General features: G+C 36.5%; 1 protein-coding gene and 11 non-coding genes across 12 annotated transcripts; 1 reads left to right on the top strand and 11 right to left on the bottom strand.

Moving 5' to 3' along the window:
* Window positions 1–801: 801 nt before the first annotated feature.
* On the top strand, window positions 802–19,020 carry LOC106924173 (tubulin beta chain-like). Its single transcript, XM_014997776.2, has 5 exons — window positions 802–1,370; window positions 3,651–3,759; window positions 15,553–15,663; window positions 15,761–16,005; window positions 16,893–19,020. The coding sequence occupies exons 1-5, from the start codon at window positions 1,314–1,316 to the stop codon at window positions 17,703–17,705; spliced, it is 1,335 nt and encodes a 444-aa protein (XP_014853262.1). The 5' UTR covers window positions 802–1,313; the 3' UTR covers window positions 17,706–19,020.
* On the bottom strand, window positions 4,136–4,209 carry trnav-aac (transfer RNA valine (anticodon AAC)). Its single transcript has one exon. It is a non-coding gene; the product is annotated as a tRNA-Val (tRNA).
* Window positions 4,630–4,703, bottom strand: trnai-aau (transfer RNA isoleucine (anticodon AAU)). The gene has a single exon. It is a non-coding gene; the product is annotated as a tRNA-Ile (tRNA).
* trnai-aau (transfer RNA isoleucine (anticodon AAU)) lies at window positions 5,957–6,030 on the bottom strand. Its single transcript has one exon. It is a non-coding gene; the product is annotated as a tRNA-Ile (tRNA).
* Window positions 6,583–6,656, bottom strand: trnai-aau (transfer RNA isoleucine (anticodon AAU)). Its single transcript has one exon. It is a non-coding gene; the product is annotated as a tRNA-Ile (tRNA).
* On the bottom strand, window positions 7,214–7,287 carry trnai-aau (transfer RNA isoleucine (anticodon AAU)). The gene has a single exon. It is a non-coding gene; the product is annotated as a tRNA-Ile (tRNA).
* Window positions 8,679–8,752, bottom strand: trnai-aau (transfer RNA isoleucine (anticodon AAU)). The gene has a single exon. It is a non-coding gene; the product is annotated as a tRNA-Ile (tRNA).
* Window positions 10,143–10,216, bottom strand: trnai-aau (transfer RNA isoleucine (anticodon AAU)). Its single transcript has one exon. It is a non-coding gene; the product is annotated as a tRNA-Ile (tRNA).
* Window positions 10,767–10,840, bottom strand: trnai-aau (transfer RNA isoleucine (anticodon AAU)). Its single transcript has one exon. It is a non-coding gene; the product is annotated as a tRNA-Ile (tRNA).
* trnai-aau (transfer RNA isoleucine (anticodon AAU)) lies at window positions 11,398–11,471 on the bottom strand. Its single transcript has one exon. It is a non-coding gene; the product is annotated as a tRNA-Ile (tRNA).
* Window positions 12,861–12,934, bottom strand: trnai-aau (transfer RNA isoleucine (anticodon AAU)). The gene has a single exon. It is a non-coding gene; the product is annotated as a tRNA-Ile (tRNA).
* On the bottom strand, window positions 14,186–14,259 carry trnai-aau (transfer RNA isoleucine (anticodon AAU)). The gene has a single exon. It is a non-coding gene; the product is annotated as a tRNA-Ile (tRNA).
* Window positions 19,021–19,720: the final 700 nt, after the last annotated feature.

Genomic DNA, 19,720 nt, shown 5'->3' on the forward strand with positions numbered 1-19,720 from the left:
CAGAGGAACCCATCAGGATGACCACAATATGTGGGTTGACTGCAAACGTGTGATGAAGTGGATCATCATTGTTTAGTAAAATTATGTTTTATGCAAGTGGGAATTGATCCTCACAAGGGGTTGTGCAAAGTTATTCTATTTCTTTTATCTAATTATCAAGCACAAAAAGCTTAGTTTTAGTTGAGTTTTATGTTAAAGTGGAGCCTTTTATGCAGTAGCTATACCACCGTCGGACAGTTGATAATTGGGATTTCAGCATTTATAAGGGCTTGCAATAAGCAGTGCACAGTTTTGTGTTGTCTAGTCACAGAACTACAAGACTGATAAAAGAACAAAATCCACCGACTTGCAGACAGTGAAGCAATGATATCGTCAGCATCACATTATGAAACTTGAAAAATAATCCTTATATTTTGGGATTTCCAGGCTTATTTGTCTGTATAAATGACAGTCACATTCATTGCTTAGATTGCTTAATTTTTTTAATATTAAATTACAATTAAATTACACAGTTTTTCATCTGTTTAACAATTATTCACATTGATGCAGTCATTATTGTCACTAAACTATGCTGTGCCTCCAATTTTATTCATTTGAGTGGGCCTTTTTGATACCCACGCAGTAGCTTTTATGTTTAGATTTCATTTATCCTGGGTTTTGTTCTTCTTTGTTGTATAGCTTATTAAAACTTTCTGTGGCTCCTGTTTTTCCTGATCGGTTCTTATAGCTTTTAGTTTGGCAATGTCTTCTATGGTTTTAGCGATGTGTGAACTTGAATGCTGTCCTTGCTTATAAGTTACGGTCCATAACATAAGACGGGTAATGACGGTGAACGGACCTGGGTGGTGCACAGAAGGGAAAATGGGTAATCTACCCCTGTACCACTTGAGAAAAAAACAACTTTCCGTTAGTCCTCGCTGTTTTCGCCCGGACTGTACACCGGTTGGATGCTAACGAGCAGATCCTTTGATTCCAGCGAGGCAGCAATGACAAAACCCATAGACATAATATAATATGATTTAAACTGATTTATATTATGTCTATGACAAAACCGCTTCATTCTCCAAGCCCTTGCCGAAATGACACGGAAACCCCTTACGAAAACGTTTCCACCAATCATCACCAAGACATGTAGCAACATCAGCCAATCAAAAAAGGGGATTCGGTATCGTTCCCTCCCATGGCTTAAAGCCCGCCTGTTGGAATCGGATCTTTCAACACTCTCCTCTCTCCGCCGGTCCGGTTCGGTTAGTAGGTCAACCTCAGCCCAGCATTTTTTTGGAGTTCACCTTCATCACTCCCTAACATAAACCATGAGGGAAATTGTTCATATTCAGGCTGGCCAGTGCGGGAATCAGATTGGTGCAAAGGTAGGAAAAAGTTAAAAAGAAGTCGGGATTAAGTTTTTTTTTCTTTGATATACTGAACTTAAAATGTTTTCGAAATGACTTTTTTTGTCTAAAAGGTTTCTGAAACATAATATTGAATGGGAAAGAATGAAAAAATACATGTATATTTGTGTTATTTAGATTTTAACGGAGCCTCTGAGCTTTTGTTGGAAAATTGTTACTTTAATTTGAATGTTTTCTGTTCAGTCTAAATAAATAAGAAACTATTCAGTGTTTAATTAGGTAATGTGACCTATTTCTAAGTATAGGTCACATTATCTATACTGAGGAATAACTAGAGTAATTAGTGGTCAGAATGTACAGTGAAGTCTATGAAGGATTAATTTCTCACCATATCACGGCTCAAGAATATATGTTCTAGATGTAATTTTATTCATTCTAATTAACCAGTTTATTAAAATAACTTAAGTTTTGCAATTTCTAATTCTCAGTGGCCTCCATTTTTTTTTGTCCGCCTCATCAACACAGGGGAATTTAAAATTTAAAACGACGTGAAAGCATCAATAGCAGCTTTGGAGTGATGATTAATGGGTTTGGTCAGGCTTTTGGAAACTCACAGGGCCAGCTGCTGTCTTGGCCTGCTGGTGAGGCTTTGTCACTGAGAAAAAAAACCCAACAAGAGGGTGAAAAGAAGAAATTTGCTGAGGCAGAGCAGAGGAATGCGGAGGGTGGGTGCTAACAAGTGGTCCAGTGTCTGCCCTGAAAGACTGATGAGGTCATTTGAATGGCTGCCTTTCCACTCAGTTGATCAGATGCTCATATTCAGAAAAGAAAAACCAGTTGACATATCAGTAACTCCTGTTTTCTCTGTTAGTGCATTAGGCTGCATGAAAATGTCTTTTAGTTTCACATTAAATACAATATTTTTATAAATTTGAGCAATAATAGCTTAATTCTCCATGACTGCCCCATTTAAAGCCTCATTGAACTGAGTTTCCTTTGCTGCAGGAACAGGCGTGGCAGCAGCAGCAGCATATGGCCCGAGTCAGAAGCCCTGATCACTGAACAAGTGTATTTACAGCAGACTTAGTGAGTCTGAGGTCATGAATGTTTGACAGTGGATTAACTCTGCTTGAAACCACTCACTAACACAATCCAACCAAAATCCCCTCAGCCTTCATATTCTCCCGGCTCCCATCATCAAAAATACATTAAAGCAAAGGTTAAAAGGTCGAAGAAAGCTGCCAGTAATTTACCCTTAGCTATTTTTTCTTTGGTTTTGAGAAATACATTTGGATGACTCCATTCAAATAATCTAAAGCTAACATTAATAAGTTTAAATATGAGTTAAAAGTAGCTAAAATTGAAAGGAAATGTTGCTGTAAGCTGCTTTTGGGGAAGCTATTTTGCTCTCTTCTCTTAAGACGCCCACAGATACAGCCCTTACTTGAGATTAAGGTCAGCTGGCTGATCTGCTGTGACAGTGTGTGCTCTTACCACAGTTTGGCACCGGCATGTCAGCCACTAAAGATGGAGAGCGGACTGAATCCTCTGACAAAGCTCTGCTGATCCCTGCAACTACGGCCCAATCCGGGTTCCTAAAGATGCAACCTTGACCCAAAGCAGAGTTCAGAGCAGAACCAGTTAAAACCTGTCATTTCCCGTCCCACCCTTCCTTCTGCAGAGACTTAATATACAAGTCAAGTCAGTTAATTAGAACCAGTCAGAGTCCCGTACTGGTAAACAGGTTAGAATTGATGCCATGATATTGGTTACATCAGAACTGGAGGGCATTTTAAAGATGAACACTGAGGGTTTTAAGGATTCTCAGAAAAAGAAGTTGGCTTTTTCAAATTTAATAACTTGCAGACTAAATTGTAAATTATGTCGTAATCTCCTTCCTGCTGTGATTTTGGTCAAAGTGAGAGTTCTGTATGATTTTAATAATCTTTGAAGGCAATAACATTGTACATTTTAGTACCTACTTTAAATGTGAGCTGTTTTTACAGCTTGAACTTCAACATGATTGGATAAAATTGACACAAATTAAAGGTTTTCAGGCTGTAAATAGCATATGACCAGAAACATACAGACTTGTTTCTGTTTTACAGGTGGTCTTGTGATGCTATGATATATTTGAACATCAGCATGTGCTTTAGATCCTAGGAACAGAACACAAACACAGACAGAACAGAGCTTTGTCTTTTTCTGCAATTCACTCAAATTGAAACCTTAAGACACATCCTAATTCCAGGATTTAATCAGATAATTCTGGTTCATGTATTTTTTTTCTGTCTTTAGTTCTGGGAGGTGATCAGTGACGAACACGGCATCGACCCAACAGGAACTTATCATGGAGACAGCGACTTGCAGCTGGACCGGATCAGCGTTTACTACAACGAAGCAACAGGTCACTTCTTCCTGATCCTGAGTTTATTTGTCCAAACTGATGGTTATGTTTAAGAAAAACTTACATGATCTTGACAAAAGTGCTCATATTCAAAATATTTTTTTTTCAAAATCAACATGCATAATGGTGTTATTCAGCATTCTTTTATGAAGGACTTTATGTTAGAGTTGGCCAGCATGGGTATTGAACCCATGACCTTGGTGTTATTAGCACCATACGCTGAGCTGCTGAGCTAACCAGCCATGCATACTATTGAGTTTCCATTGACTTAAGAAAACTAACATGATCTTACCACGATTTGAGAAAAGAGTTCATATTATAATGTTTTTCAGAATCAATATGCAGTGTGGATTTTCATAAGACTTTATATTTGCTTTGGTTGCTATGGGGTTTGAACCCATGACCTTGGCGTTGTTAGCACCACGCTCTGACCAGCTGAGCTAACCAGCCTTTCATGTTGTTGAGTTTTCATAGATTTACTAAAAACTTAGATGATCTTGACAAACGCAGTCATATTCTAATGTTCAAGATCAACATGCATAAAGATATATTTTCCAGTGTTATTTGAAGTGTCAATATTGTGAAAGACTTTATGCTTCAATTGGCTGACATTGGGGATTGAACCATTTACCTTTTTGTACCAGTCTCTGACCAGCTGAGCTAAACGGCCACACAGAAAGTTGAGTTTCCATGGACTTAAGAAAACTTACATGATCTTAACACAGAAGAGTGCTAATTTTCTGATGTTTTTCAAAGTCTGTGTGCAGAAACATTTTTTCCAGCCTTCTCATATTTTTTAGTGTAAATTTTATTCTCCAGCCTTTCTCTATGCTTTTATTTGTTGATTTTCCTTGGACTTTATATTTGCTTTGGCCAGTATGGGGATTGAACCCATGACCTTGGTGTTATTAGCACCACGCTCTGACCAGCTGAGCTAACCAGCCATTCATGTTGTTGAGTATTCATTGATTTACTAAAAACTTAGATGATCTTGACAAATCCTAATGTTCAAAATGAATATCCATAAAAGTGTGTTTTCCCACCTTATTTTGAAGTGTTGATTTTATTTAGAGTTGTATTTCTCAGCCATTTTAATGTTTGCATTTTATTTTTCACCCTTTTGTTATGTAGAAGTGCTGATTTAATTTTTAACCCTTTTGTTTATTTAGAGGAGTTTATTTTATGTTTCATCTTTTAGAAGTGTTGACCTTAAGTTTCATTTCCCATATGGGGATTGAACCCATGACCTCGGTATTATCATCACCTCACTCTGACCAGCTGAGCCAACTGGCCATGCAGAAAGTTGAGTTTCCATGGTCTTAAGAAAACTTACAGGATCTTAACAGAAAAGTGCTAATTTTCTAATGTCTTTCAAAATCTGTGTGCAGAAAAGCTTTTTCCAGCCTTTGCATATTTTGTTGTGTCAATTTTATTCTCCAGCCTTTTTAAAAAAAAAAACTTTTAAGTGTTGATTTCCTTAACACTTTATATTTGCTTTGGCCAGTAAGGGGATTGAACCCATGACCTTGGTGTTATTAGCACTACGCTCTGCCCAGCTGAGCTAACCAGCCATTCATGTTGTTGAGTTTTCATTGATTTACTAAAAACTTAGATGATCTTGACAAACATTCTAATGTTCAAAATGAATGTGCATAAATGTGTATTTTCCCACCTTATTTTGAAGTGTTGATTTTATTTGGAGGTGTTTATAGTATTTCACAGCCATTTTTATTTTGAAGTTTGTATTTTAGTTTTAACCCTTTTGTTATGTAGAAGTGTTGATTTTATTTTTCACCCTTTTGTTATGTAGAAGTGTTGATTTTATTTTTAACCCTTTTGTTATTGAGCAGAGTTTATTTTATGTTTCACCTTTTTATCATTTAGAAGTGTTGACCTTTTGAAAGAATGTAAGTTTCATTTCCGGTTTGGGGATTGAACCCATGACCTCGGCAATATCATCACGTCACTCCGACCAGCTGAGCTAACCTACCTTAGGTAATGATGGGTCTCCATGGACTTAAGAAAACTTACAGGATCTTAACACAGAAAAGTGCTAATTTTCTAATGTCTTTCAAAATCTGTGTGCAGAAAAGTTTTTTCCAGCCTTTGCATATTTTGTAGTTTCAATTTTATTCTCCAGCCCTTTCTAAAAAAAATACTTTTAAGTGTTTATTTCCTTAACACTTTATATTTGCGTTGGCCAGTATGGGGATTGAACCCATGACCTTGGCGTTATTAGCACCACGCTCTGACCAGCTGAGCTAACCAGCCATTCATGTTGTTGAGTTTTCATCGGTTTACCAATAACTTAGATGATCTTGACAAACATTCTAATGTTCAAAATGAATATCCATAAAAGTGTATTTTCCCACCTTATTTTGAAGTGTTGATTTTATTTAGAGTTGTTTGTTGTATTTCACAGACATTTTTATTTTTCACCCTTTTGTTATGTAGAAGTGCTGATTTAATTTTTAACTCTTTTGTTTATTTAGAAGAGTTTATTTTATGTTTCATCTTTTAGAAGTGTTGACCTTAAGTTTCATTTCCCATATGGGGATTGAACCCATGACCTTGGTATTATCATCACCTCACTCTGACCAGCTGAGCTAACTGGCCACACTGAAAGTTGAGTTTCCATGGTCTTAAGAAAACTTACAGGATCTTAACACAGAAAAGTGCTAATTTTCTAATGTCTTTCAAAATCTGTGTGCAGAAAAGTTTTTTCCAGCCTTTGCATATTTTGTAGTTTCAATTTTATTCTCCAGCCTTTTTTTAAAAAAAAAACTTTTAAGTGTTGATTTCCTTAACACTTTATATTTGCTTTGGCCAGTATGGGGATTGAACCCATGACCTTGGCGTTATTAGCACTACGCTCTGACCAGCTGAGCTAACCAGCCATTCATGTTGTTGAGTTTTCATTGATTTACTAAAAACTTAGATGATCTTGACAAACATTCTAATGTTCAAAATGAATGTGCATAAATGTGTATTTTCCCACCTTATTTTGAAGTGTTGATTTTATTTGGAGGTGTTTATTGTATTTCACAGACATTTTTATTATTCACCCTTTTGTTATGTAGAAGTGCTGATTTAATTTTTAACCCTTTTGTTATTTATAAGAGTTTATTTTATGTTTCACCTTTTTATCATTTAGAAGTGTTGACCTTAAGTTTCATTTCCCATATGGGGATTGAACCCATGACCTTGGTATTATCATCACCTCACTCTGACCAGCTGAGCCAACGGGCCACGCAGAAAGTTGAGTTTCCATGGTCTTAAGAAAACTTACAGGATCTTAACACAGAAAAGTGCTAATTTTCTAATGTCTTTCAAAATCTGTGTGCAGAAAAGTTTTTTCTAGCCTTTGCATATTTTGTAGTTTCAATTTTATTCTCCAGCCCTTTCTAAAAAAATACTTTTAAGTGTTGATTTCCTTAACACTTCATATTTGCTTTGGCCAGTATGGGGATTGAACCCATGACCTTGGCGTTATTAGCACCACGCTCTGACCAGCTGAGCTAACCAGCCATTCATGTTGTTGAGTATTCATTGATTTACTAAAAACTTAGATGATCTTGACAAATTCTAATGTTCAAAATGAATATCCATAAAAGTGTGTTTTCCCACCTTATTTTGAAGTGTTGATTTTATTTAGAGTTGTATTTCTCAGCCATTTTAATGTTTGCATTTTATTTTTCACCCTTTTGTTATGTAGAAGTGCTGATTTAATTTTTAACCCTTTTGTTTATTTAGAGGAGTTTATTTTATGTTTCATCTTTTAGAAGTGTTGACCTTAAGTTTCATTTCCCATATGGGGATTGAACCCATGACCTCGGTATTATCATCACCTCACTTTGACCAGCTGAGCCAACTGGCCATGCAGAAACTTGAGTTTCCATGGTCTTAAGAAAACTTACAGGATCTTAACACAGAAAAGTGCTAATTTTCTAATGTCTTTCAAAATCTGTGTGCAGAAAAGTTTTTTCCAGCCTTTGCATATTTTGTAGTTTCAATTTTATTCTCCAGCCCTTTCTAAAAAAATACTTTTAAGTGTTTATTTCCTTAACACTTTATATTTGCGTTGGCCAGTATGGGGATTGAACCCATGACCTCGGCAATATCATCACGTCACTCCGACCAGCTGAGCTAACCTACCTTAGGTAATGATGGGTCTCCATGGACTTAAGAAAACTTACAGGACCTTAACACAGAAAAGTGCTAATTTTCTAATGTCTTTCAAAATCTGTGTGCAGAAAAGTTTTTTCCAGCCTTTGCATATTTTGTAGTTTCAATTTTATTCTCCAGCCCTTTCTAAAAAAATACTTTTAAGTGTTTATTTCCTTAACACTTTATATTTGCGTTGGCCAGTATGGGGATTGAACCCATGACCTCGGCAATATCATCACGTCACTCCGACCAGCTGAGCTAACCTCCCTTAGGTAATGATGGGTCTCCATGGACTTAAGAAAACTTACAGGATCTTAACACAGAAAAGTGCTAATTTTCTAATGTCTTTCAAAATCTGTGTGCAGAAAAGTTTTTTCCAGCCTTTGCATATTTTGTAGTTTCAATTTTATTCTCCAGCCCTTTCTAAAAAAATACTTTTAAGTGTTTATTTCCTTAACACTTTATATTTGCGTTGGCCAGTATGGGGATTGAACCCATGACCTCGGCAATATCATCACGTCACTCCGACCAGCTGAGCTAACCTCCCTTAGGTAATGATGGGTCTCCATGGACTTAAGAAAACTTACAGGATCTTAACACAGAAAAGTGCTAATTTTCTAATGTCTTTCAAAATCTGTGTGCAGAAAAGTTTTTTCCAGCCTTTGCATATTTTGTAGTTTCAATTTTATTCTCCAGCCCTTTCTAAAAAAATACTTTTAAGTGTTTATTTCCTTAACACTTTATATTTGCGTTGGCCAGTATGGGGATTGAACCCATGACCTTGGCGTTATTAGCACCACGCTCTGACCAGCTGAGCTAACCAGCCATTCATGTTGTTGAGTTTTCATCGGTTTACCAATAACTTAGATGATCTTGACAAACATTCTAATGTTCAAAATGAATATCCATAAAAGTGTATTTTCCCACCTTATTTTGAAGTGTTGATTTTATTTAGAGTTGTTTGTTGTATTTCACAGACATTTTTATTTTTCACCCTTTTGTTATGTAGAAGTGCTGATTTATTTTTTAACCCTTTTGTTTATTTAGAGGAGTTTATTTTATGTTTCATCTTTTAGAAGTGTTGACCTTAAGTTTCATTTCCCATATGGGGATTGAACCCATGACCTCGGTATTATCATCACCTCACTCTGACCAGCTGAGCCAACTGGCCATGCAGAAAGTTGAGTTTCCATGGTCTTAAGAAAACTTACAGGATCTTAACACAGAAAAGTGTTAATTTTCTAATGTCTTTCAAAATCTGTGTGCAGAAAAGTTTTTTCCAGCCTTTGCATATTTTGTAGTTTCAATTTTATTCTCCAGCCCTTTCTAAAAAAATGCTTTTAAGTGTTTATTTCCTTAACACTTTATATTTGCGTTGGCCAGTATGGGGATTGAACCCATGACCTCGGCAATATCATCACGTCACTCCGACCAGCTGAGCTAACCTACCTTAGGTAATGATGGGTCTCCATGGACTTAAGAAAACTTACAGGATCTTAACACAGAAAAGTGCTAATTTTCTAATGTCTTTCAAAATCTGTGTGCAGAAAAGTTTTTTCCAGCCTTTGCATATTTTGTAGTTTCAATTTTATTCTCCAGCCCTTTCTAAAAAAATACTTTTAAGTGTTTATTTCCTTAACACTTTATATTTGCGTTGGCCAGTATGGGGATTGAACCCATGACCTCGGCAATATCATCACGTCACTCCGACCAGCTGAGCTAACCTACCTTCTTAGGTAATGATGGGTCTCCATGGACTTAAGAAAACTTACAGGACCTTAACACAGAAAAGTGCTAATTTTCTAATGTCTTTCAAAATCTGTGTGCAGAAAAGTTTTTTCCAGCCTTTGCATATTTTGTAGTTTCAATTTTATTCTCCAGCCCTTTCTAAAAAAATACTTTTAAGTGTTTATTTCCTTAACACTTTATATTTGCGTTGGCCAGTATGGGGATTGAACCCATGACCTCGGCAATATCATCACGTCACTCCGACCAGCTGAGCTAACCTCCCTTAGGTAATGATGGGTCTCCATGGACTTAAGAAAACTTACAGGATCTTAACACAGAAAAGTGCTAATTTTCTAATGTCTTTCAAAATCTGTGTGCAGAAAAGTTTTTTCCAGCCTTTGCATATTTTGTAGTTTCAATTTTATTCTCCAGCCCTTTCTAAAAAAATACTTTTAAGTGTTTATTTCCTTAACACTTTATATTTGCGTTGGCCAGTATGGGGATTGAACCCATGACCTTGGCGTTATTAGCACCACGCTCTGACCAGCTGAGCTAACCAGCCATTCATGTTGTTGAGTTTTCATCGGTTTACCAATAACTTAGATGATCTTGACAAACATTCTAATGTTCAAAATGAATATCCATAAAAGTGTATTTTCCCACCTTATTTTGAAGTGTTGATTTTATTTAGAGTTGTTTGTTGTATTTCACAGACATTTTTATTTTTCACCCTTTTGTTATGTAGAAGTGCTGATTTAATTTTTAACTCTTTTGTTTATTTAGAAGAGTTTATTTTATGTTTCATCTTTTAGAAGTGTTGACCTTAAGTTTCATTTCCCATATGGGGATTGAACCCATGACCTTGGTATTATCATCACCTCACTCTGACCAGCTGAGCTAACTGGCCACACTGAAAGTTGAGTTTCCATGGTCTTAAGAAAACTTACAGGATCTTAACAGAAAAGTGCTAATTTTCTAATGTCTTTCAAAATCTGTGTGCAGAAAAGTTTTTTCCAGCCTTTGCATATTTTGTAGTTTCAATTTTATTCTCCAGCCTTTTTTTAAAAAAAAAACTTTTAAGTGTTGATTTCCTTAACACTTTATATTTGCTTTGGCCAGTATGGGGATTGAACCCATGACCTTGGCGTTATTAGCACTACGCTCTGACCAGCTGAGCTAACCAGCCATTCATGTTGTTGAGTTTTCATTGATTTACTAAAAACTTAGATGATCTTGACAAACATTCTAATGTTCAAAATGAATGTGCATAAATGTGTATTTTCCCACCTTATTTTGAAGTGTTGATTTTATTTGGAGGTGTTTATTGTATTTCACAGACATTTTTATTATTCACCCTTTTGTTATGTAGAAGTGCTGATTTAATTTTTAACCCTTTTGTTATTTATAAGAGTTTATTTTATGTTTCACCTTTTTATCATTTAGAAGTGTTGACCTTAAGTTTCATTTCCCATATGGGGATTGAACCCATGACCTCGGCAATATCATCACGTCACTCCGACCAGCTGAGCTAACCTACCTTAGGTAATGATGGGTCTCCATGGACTTAAGAAAACTTAAAGGATCTTAACACAGAAAAGTGCTAATTTTCTAATGTCTTTCAAAATCTGTGTGCAGAAAAGTTTTTTCCAGCCTTTGCATATTTTGTAGTTTCAATTTTATTCTCCAGCCCTTTCTAAAAAAATACTTTTAAGTGTTTATTTCCTTAACACTTTATATTTGCGTTGGCCAGTATGGGGATTGAACCCATGACCTTGGCGTTATTAGCACCACGCTCTGACCAGCTGAGCTAACCAGCCATTCATGTTGTTGAGTTTTCATCGGTTTACCAATAACTTAGATGATCTTGACAAACATTCTAATGTTCAAAATGAATATCCATAAAGGTGTATTTTCCCACCTTATTTTGAAGTGTTGATTTTATTTAGAGTTGTTTGTTGTATTTCACAGACATTTTTATTTTTCACCCTTTTGTTATGTAGAAGTGCTGATTTAATTTTTAACCCTTTTGTTTATTTAGAGGAGTTTATTTTATGTTTCATCTTTTAGAAGTGTTGACCTTAAGTTTCATTTCCCATATGGGGATTGAACCCATGACCTCGGTATTATCATCACCTCACTCTGACCAGCTGAGCCAACTGGCCATGCAGAAAGTTGAGTTTCCATGGTCTTAAGAAAACTTACAGGATCTTAACACAGAAAAGTGTTAATTTTCTAATGTCTTTCAAAATCTGTGTGCAGAAAAGTTTTTTCCAGCCTTTGCATATTTTGTAGTTTCAATTTTATTCTCCAGCCCTTTCTAAAAAAATGCTTTTAAGTGTTTATTTCCTTAACACTTTATATTTGCGTTGGCCAGTATGGGGATTGAACCCATGACCTCGGCAATATCATCACGTCACTCCGACCAGCTGAGCTAACCTACCTTAGGTAATGATGGGTCTCCATGGACTTAAGAAAACTTACAGGACCTTAACACTGAGAAAAGTGCTAATTTTCTAATGTCTTTCAAAATCTGTGTGCAGAAAAGTTTTTTCCAGCCTTTGCATATTTTGTAGTTTCAATTTTATTCTCCAGCCCTTTCTAAAAAAATACTTTTAAGTGTTTATTTCCTTAACACTTTATATTTGCGTTGGCCAGTATGGGGATTGAACCCATGACCTCGGCAATATCATCACGTCAATCCGACCAGCTGAGCTAACCTACCTTAGGTAATGATGGGTCTCCATGGACTTAAGAAAACTTACAGGACCTTAACACAGAAAAGTGCTAATTTTCTAATGTCTTTCAAAATCTGTGTGCAGAAAAGTTTTTTCCAGCCTTTGCATATTTTGTAGTTTCAATTTTATTCTCCAGCCCTTTCTAAAAAAATACTTTTAAGTGTTTATTTCCTTAACACTTTATATTTGCGTTGGCCAGTATGGGGATTGAACCCATGACCTCGGCAATATCATCACGTCACTCCGACCAGCTGAGCTAACCTACCTTAGGTAATGATGGGTCTCCATGGACTTAAGAAAACTTAAAGGATCTTAACACAGAAAAGTGCTAATTTTCTAATGTCTTTCAAAATCTGTGTGCAGAAAAGTTTTTTCCAGCCTTTGCATATTTTGTAGTTTCAATTTTATTCTCCAGCCCTTTCTAAAAAAATACTTTTAAGTGTTGATTTCCTTAACACTTTATATTTGCGTTGGCCAGTATGGGGATTGAACCCATGACCTTGGCGTTATTAGCACCACGCTCTGACCAGCTGAGCTAACCAGCCATTCATGTTGTTGAGTATTCATTGGTTTACTAAAAACTTAGATGATCTTGACAAATTCTAATGTTCAAAATGAATATCCATAAAAGTGTGTTTTCCCACCTTACTTTGAAGTGTTGATTTTATTTAGAGTTGTATTTCTCAGACATTTTATTGTTCGCATTTTATTTTTCACCCTTTTGTTATGTAGAAGTGCTGATTTAATTTTTAACCCTTTTGTTTATTTAGAGGAGTTTATTTTATGTTTCATCTTTTAGAAGTGTTGACCTTAAGTTTCATTTCCCATATGGGGATTGAACCCATGACCTTGGTATTATCATCACCTCACTCTGACCAGCTGAGCCAACTGGCCATGCAGAAAGTTGAGTTTCCATGGTCTTAAGAAAACTTACAGGATCTTAACAGAAAAGTGCTAATTTTCTAATTTCTTTCAAAATCTGTGTGCAGAAAAGCTTTTTCCAGCCTTTGCATATTTTGTTGTGTCAATTTTATTCTCCAGCCTTTTTAAAAAAAAAACTTTTAAGTGTTGATTTCCTTAACACTTTATATTTGCTTTGGCCAGTAAGGGGATTGAACCCATGACCTTGGTGTTATTAGCACTACGCTCTGCCCAGCTGAGCTAACCAGCCATTCATGTTGTTGAGTTTTCATTGATTTACTAAAAACTTAGATGATCTTGACAAACATTCTAATGTTCAAAATGAATGTGCATAAATGTGTATTTTCCCACCTTATTTTGAAGTGTTGATTTTATTTGGAGGTGTTTATTGTATTTCACAGCCATTTTTATTTTGAAGTTTGTATTTTAGTTTTCACCCTTTTGTTATGTAGAAGTGTTGATTTTATTTTTCACCCTTTTGTTATGTAGAAGTGTTGATTTTATTTTTAACCCTTTTGTTATTGAGCAGAGTTTATTTTATGTTTCACCTTTTTATCATTTAGAAGTGTTGACCTTTTGAAAGAATGTAAGTTTCATTTCCGGTTTGGGGATTGAACCCATGACCTCGGCAATATCATCACGTCACTCCGACCAGCTGAGCTAACCTACCTTAGGTAATGATGGGTCTCCATGGACTTAAGAAAACTTACAGGATCTTAACACAGAAAAGTGCTAATTTTCTAATGTCTTTCAAAATCTGTGTGCAGAAAAGTTTTTTCCAGCCTTTGCGTATTTTGTAGTTTCAATTTTATTCTCCAGCCCTTTCTAAAAAAATACTTTTAAGTGTTTATTTCCTTAACACTTTATATTTGCGTTGGCCAGTATGGGGATTGAACCCATGACCTTGGTGTTATTAGCACCATGCTCTGACCAGCTGAGCTAACCAGCCATTCATGTTGTTGAGTTTTCATCGGTTTACCAATAACTTAGATGATCTTGACAAACATTCTAATGTTCAAAATGAATATCCATAAAAGTGTATTTTCCCACCTTATTTTGAAGTGTTGATTTTATTTAGAGTTGTTTGTTGTATTTCACAGACATTTTTATTTTTCACCCTTTTGTTATGTAGAAGTGTTGATTTTATTTTTAACCCTTTTGTTTATTTAGAAGAGTTTATTTTATGTTTCACCTTTTTATCATTTAGAAGTGTTTACCTTAAGTTTCATTTCCCATATGGGGATTGAACCCATGACCTCGGTATTATCATCACCTCACTCTGACCAGCTGAGCCAACGGGCCACGCAGAAAGTTGAGTTTCCATGGTCTTAAGAAAACTTACAGGATCTTAACACAAAAGTGTTAATTTTCTAATGTCTTTCAAAATCTGTGTGCAGAAAAGTTTTTTCAAGCCTTTGCATATTTTGTAGTTTCAATTTTATTCTCTAGCCCTTTTTATATAAAATACTTTTAAGTGTTGATTTCCTTAACACTTTATATTTGCTTTGGCCAGAATGGGGATTGAACCCATGACCTTGGCATTATTAGCACCACGCTCTGACCAGCTGAGCTAACCAGCCATTCATGTTGTTGAGTTTTCATCGGTTTACCAATAACTTAGATGATCTTGACAAATATTCTATTGTTCAAAATGAATATGCATAAAAGTGGATTTTCCCACCTTATTTTATTTCAAAGTGTTGATTTTATTTAGAGGTGTTGTATTTCACAGCCATTTTTATTTTGAAGTTTGTATTTTATTTTTCATCCTTTTATTATTCAGACTTGTTTATTTTAATTTTCACACTTTTGTTATTTAGAAGTGTTTATTTTATGTTTCAACCTTGTTCAATGTCAGTGAATAAGGTATTATTTATGCATTAAATAATACTTAAAGTGTCTTGGTTGCATCACTGTTCACCACTTTCAACTCTGAATTCTGCAAGTCTGGTAATTTGGCTCCATCTTGTGGGGATGGATGATATTACATGGATTTGTCCAACCAAATTTGGTTTGGCAGAAATATTTGCTGAGTATTTCATTATCACTGAAAATGATAATCCAACTTGAAATTTAAAATGAATTAAACTAATTTAAATACGATTTAGGCCTAAACATGATTGCTCAATAAATATTGTTTTTTCATTTGCTGCTATTGTTGCTGTTAAATCACAACACTGCACAAAAATAAGTCTCATAAAGCAGATTTTTAATGTGTTTTGGTGTGTTTGTGTGTGTGCAGGTGGGAAGTATGTACCCAGAGCCATCCTGGTGGATCTGGAACCGGGTACCATGGACTCGGTCCGATCAGGACCATTTGGCCAAATCTTCAGACCTGACAATTTTGTCTTTGGTAATTAATTAGTAGAACGGTTGTTGATCAGAATGTTAGTTTTAATTTTCTTTCATTCCATAGCTTTTCTTATAATATCGTAATAATTTGTTTTTAGGTCAGAGTGGAGCTGGGAACAACTGGGCCAAAGGTCACTACACGGAGGGCGCGGAGCTGGTGGACTCGGTCCTGGACGTGGTCCGGAAGGAGGCGGAGAGCTGCGAGTGCCTGCAGGGCTTCCAGCTCACACACTCCCTGGGAGGAGGCACCGGCTCCGGGATGGGGACCCTGCTGATCAGCAAGATCAGGGAGGAATACCCCGACCGCATCATGAACACCTTCAGTGTGGTTCCCTCCCCTAAGGTAACACACAGCGCTGTCCTAGCAGCTGCAGCAATCAGATCTTCTTATATTTTATCACATGAAACTCTCTGCCTCCTTCCTGATTGTATCATTATTCATGTTCCATCAGTACTTCGTCATATAAAATCAATATGTGTAGGCTCAGTATACTTCCTTGCTGTTATTTATCTCTGATGGTTTAAAGCAAGAATCATCTGTTGAATTAATCGTCTCATTATTTCTTATCCTGTCAGTTTATTCTCTATTTGTTGATTATAACATCGATTGAAGTGAGGACACATTTATTATATAAACGTCTGGACATTTTTTTCACATACACTGATGGAATTAAGTTTTTTCATTCTGAGGATATACTTAATATTTTAAAGGTTAACATGATGTCAAGGAAAAGTCCTGATGGATTACAGAACTTTCTGCATCTTTGAGCTGCTTAAATCAGACAACAGCAGAAAAAAATATCCTCAAATTTCCTTTCTGCCTTTAAAAAACACTTTGATGTGTTGTACACTGCAAAAACACAAAGTCTTACCTAATATTTTAGTCTAGTTTCTAGTGAAAATATCCTTTACTTTATTTCAAGTACACTTGAAATAAAACAAAACTTATAAGTATTTTTTCATCAAGATATAAGAGTTTTGGGTCAATAATTCCTTGATATTTAGGAAAAAGTTGTAGTTCCATTGACAGATTTTTTTCAGGTGTTAAAAGACATTTTTTCCATGAAAAATAAGTGAAAATTGCAAAAAAAAAAAAAAAAAAAAATGCATATTTTTCCCTTTCGTAAGTAAAAAGGGAATAAAGTCTGACTCTGAGGAAACTAACAGGGGAAGTGACTTAGAGTAATTATAGAGTAATTGGTTGTCATGGCGCCCCTGTCTCTGTCTCAGGTGTCTGACACGGTGGTGGAGCCGTACAACGCCACCCTGTCCGTCCACCAGCTGGTGGAAAACACCGACGAGACGTACTGCATCGACAACGAAGCTCTGTACGACATCTGCTTCCGCACGCTGAAGCTGACCACGCCCACCTACGGAGACCTGAACCACCTGGTGTCGGCCACCATGAGCGGCGTCACCACCTGCCTGCGCTTCCCCGGCCAGCTCAACGCCGACCTCCGGAAGCTGGCCGTCAACATGGTGCCCTTCCCCCGCCTGCACTTCTTCATGCCGGGCTTCGCCCCGCTGACGAGCCGCGGCAGCCAGCAGTACCGCGCCCTCACCGTGCCCGAGCTCACCCAGCAGGTGTTCGACGCCAAGAACATGATGGCGGCGTGCGACCCGCGCCACGGCCGCTACCTGACGGTGGCCGCCGTCTTCCGTGGCCGCATGTCCATGAAAGAGGTGGACGAGCAGATGCTGAACGTGCAGAACAAGAACAGCAGCTACTTCGTGGAGTGGATCCCCAACAACGTGAAGACGGCCGTCTGCGACATCCCGCCGCGCGGCCTAAAGATGGCCGTCACCTTCATCGGCAACAGCACGGCCATCCAGGAGCTGTTCAAGCGCATCTCGGAGCAGTTCACCGCCATGTTCCGCCGCAAGGCCTTCCTGCACTGGTACACGGGCGAAGGAATGGACGAGATGGAGTTCACCGAGGCCGAGAGCAACATGAACGACCTGGTGTCCGAGTACCAGCAGTACCAGGACGCCACGGCCGAGGAGGAGGGCGAGTTCGAGGAGGAGGCCGAGGAAGACGCCTGACGGAAAATCACAGCGCGGAGATTAAAGGAAAGGTTGATAATGAAAGATATGTTCAAAAAAGAGAAGGAAAAAAGCAGGTCGGAGGAGGTCAGAGGTCAACGGAAGAGGATTAGGGTCACTGGGGAAAACAAAACAGGAATTCTGACTCTAATCTCTTACATTTTATTCTCAGAAATCAGTCTATCAAATTTATTTGTGTAGCACATTTCAGCAAAAAGACAGTTGAAGAAATCTGACTTTTTTTCCACATAAATCTGACTTTCTTTGTTTCTCTGAATTCTGACTTAAATTCTTAAGAAAATAAATTCTAATTTTTTTTCTCAGAAATCTCAGAAATTTAATTTTTTGAGACCAAAAGTCGTTGTTTTTTTTCTCAGTGGTCTTAATCCTCTTCGTAAAGGTCTGAATTGGTGGATGGGCCAAAATTAGGAGAATCGTGCCAACTCGACCGTTTTCATATCTCCAATCCAGTTCGATCAGATCACAGAAACCAAATTGTTATAAACTAAAACACACAAATCTGAAACTCTCCAGTTTCATCATGTTACATTTAAGATGACGATAAAAAAATATCTGACAAATTCAGAAATCCACCTGATCTAATGGAAGAAAAAACATGTCTGCCTGATTTATCATTAATCATGTTAATTTTTTCTAGCATACAGTTTTATCATTCAGTCGTTATTGTAAAAGTTTGAAGGATTTTCTCCACTTCTAAAATCATGAATGTTGTGAATTTTCCCCCTGAAGTTAACTGAATCCCAGCAGGAGAAACGTTTCTCTTTCAGGACTCATTGGCTTCAGAGTGGAGCCATAAAGGCTTGATAAACTTAAAGGATCTCTGTTAGACGTCCTTATCTGCGGTTCTGATTGTATCGGGTCAAAAAGGTCTTCAGCCTTAAAATGAGCCTCAGAGATAAGAAGCGCAGCTCTTATCAACGTTCTGACATTTTTATCACGTTTGCAGATTCAGCTCTTTTGGGTTTAGAAGTTCAACATGATCAGAACTCAAAGAGGAAGTCGTTCTTTTTATTGATCAGATCGTCACAGTTGGTTCTGGTTTTGTGAAAGATAAAAAGTTCTGTTAACATCTCTGAACATCAGATATTGTTTTTATTCAGTTATTTCTGTGCTGTTTACTCTGAGCCACTACAGTATTAATTTAGATCATTGCTTATTGTTTATGTTCAGTATTAAAATCCAACCATGTTTATTTCTGTCTTTGTTCTTTTCCCCCCAAATTCCTTTGGATCTGATTTGGGATCTTTACTGTGAAATATTTGGGAGAAATAAAAATGCATTTGTTGGGAAAAAACTTCCTGTCCTGTCATGATGATCAAACTTCTTAATAATGATTATAAACTTTATTTAAAAAGGGACTTTGCAGCATTTGAAGCTCTGTCCTTGTTTATTACATCAGCTAATTTGCATCTGTAGTCCCTTGACAGGTTACAAAAATAGATATACAATAATAGATTAAAACAGAAAATATGCTAGAGGTTACCTTCCAGTTGCACTACACAGACAAGTGAAGACTCATACAGTTAATAATTACATATCTGATCAGTGTTAACAGATGATTCAAGTTGAATTTTCTCAGTTTAAGTGTTTATGAAACCTATCAGAAAACTTTTTATAGCCAGATTTATTTTAAACAATTGAGATAAAAGGTTCATTTTTCAAAGAATCTAAGTTGAAGCTACTTTGGGGGCAAATGTTTTTCAACCTAAAACACAAATTGTGATTTTTTAACCTGCTCTGATAAATTAAACATGCAATATTTTAATGAAACAAAGGTTGAAGTTTTCCAAACTTCCAGGGCAAATTTTCAGTTTATTTGGTTTAGAAATTGTTCTAATTTAATCTGATAAACAAAATGAAACTTTTCTTTAAAAAAAATCTACTAACCAAATTTAATATCATTAATGTGCTCTAGTCCTTCATGAGTAAAATGTAAATGGATGTTTGTAGTCATACTTACTATGAAATTAAAATAATAACAACAGTACTTTATG

This window comes from Poecilia mexicana, unplaced genomic scaffold (assembly GCF_051168715.1).
Source record: "Poecilia mexicana isolate PSO_F unplaced genomic scaffold, ASM5116871v1 scaffold_11, whole genome shotgun sequence".
NCBI classification, from domain to species: Eukaryota; Metazoa; Chordata; class Actinopteri; order Cyprinodontiformes; family Poeciliidae; genus Poecilia; species Poecilia mexicana.

Excerpts from the sequence above, each read along its gene's own strand:
- LOC106924173 (XM_014997776.2), top strand. The coding sequence starts at position 1,314 with ATGAGGGAAATTGTTCATATTCAGGCTGGCCAGTGCGGGAATCAGATT. Across the intron at positions 3,760-15,552 it reads TTACTACAACGAAGCAACAG|GTGGGAAGTATGTACCCAGA; the intron begins GTCACTTCTTCC and ends GTGTGTGTGCAG. Across the intron at positions 15,664-15,760 it reads ACCTGACAATTTTGTCTTTG|GTCAGAGTGGAGCTGGGAAC; the intron begins GTAATTAATTAG and ends ATTTGTTTTTAG.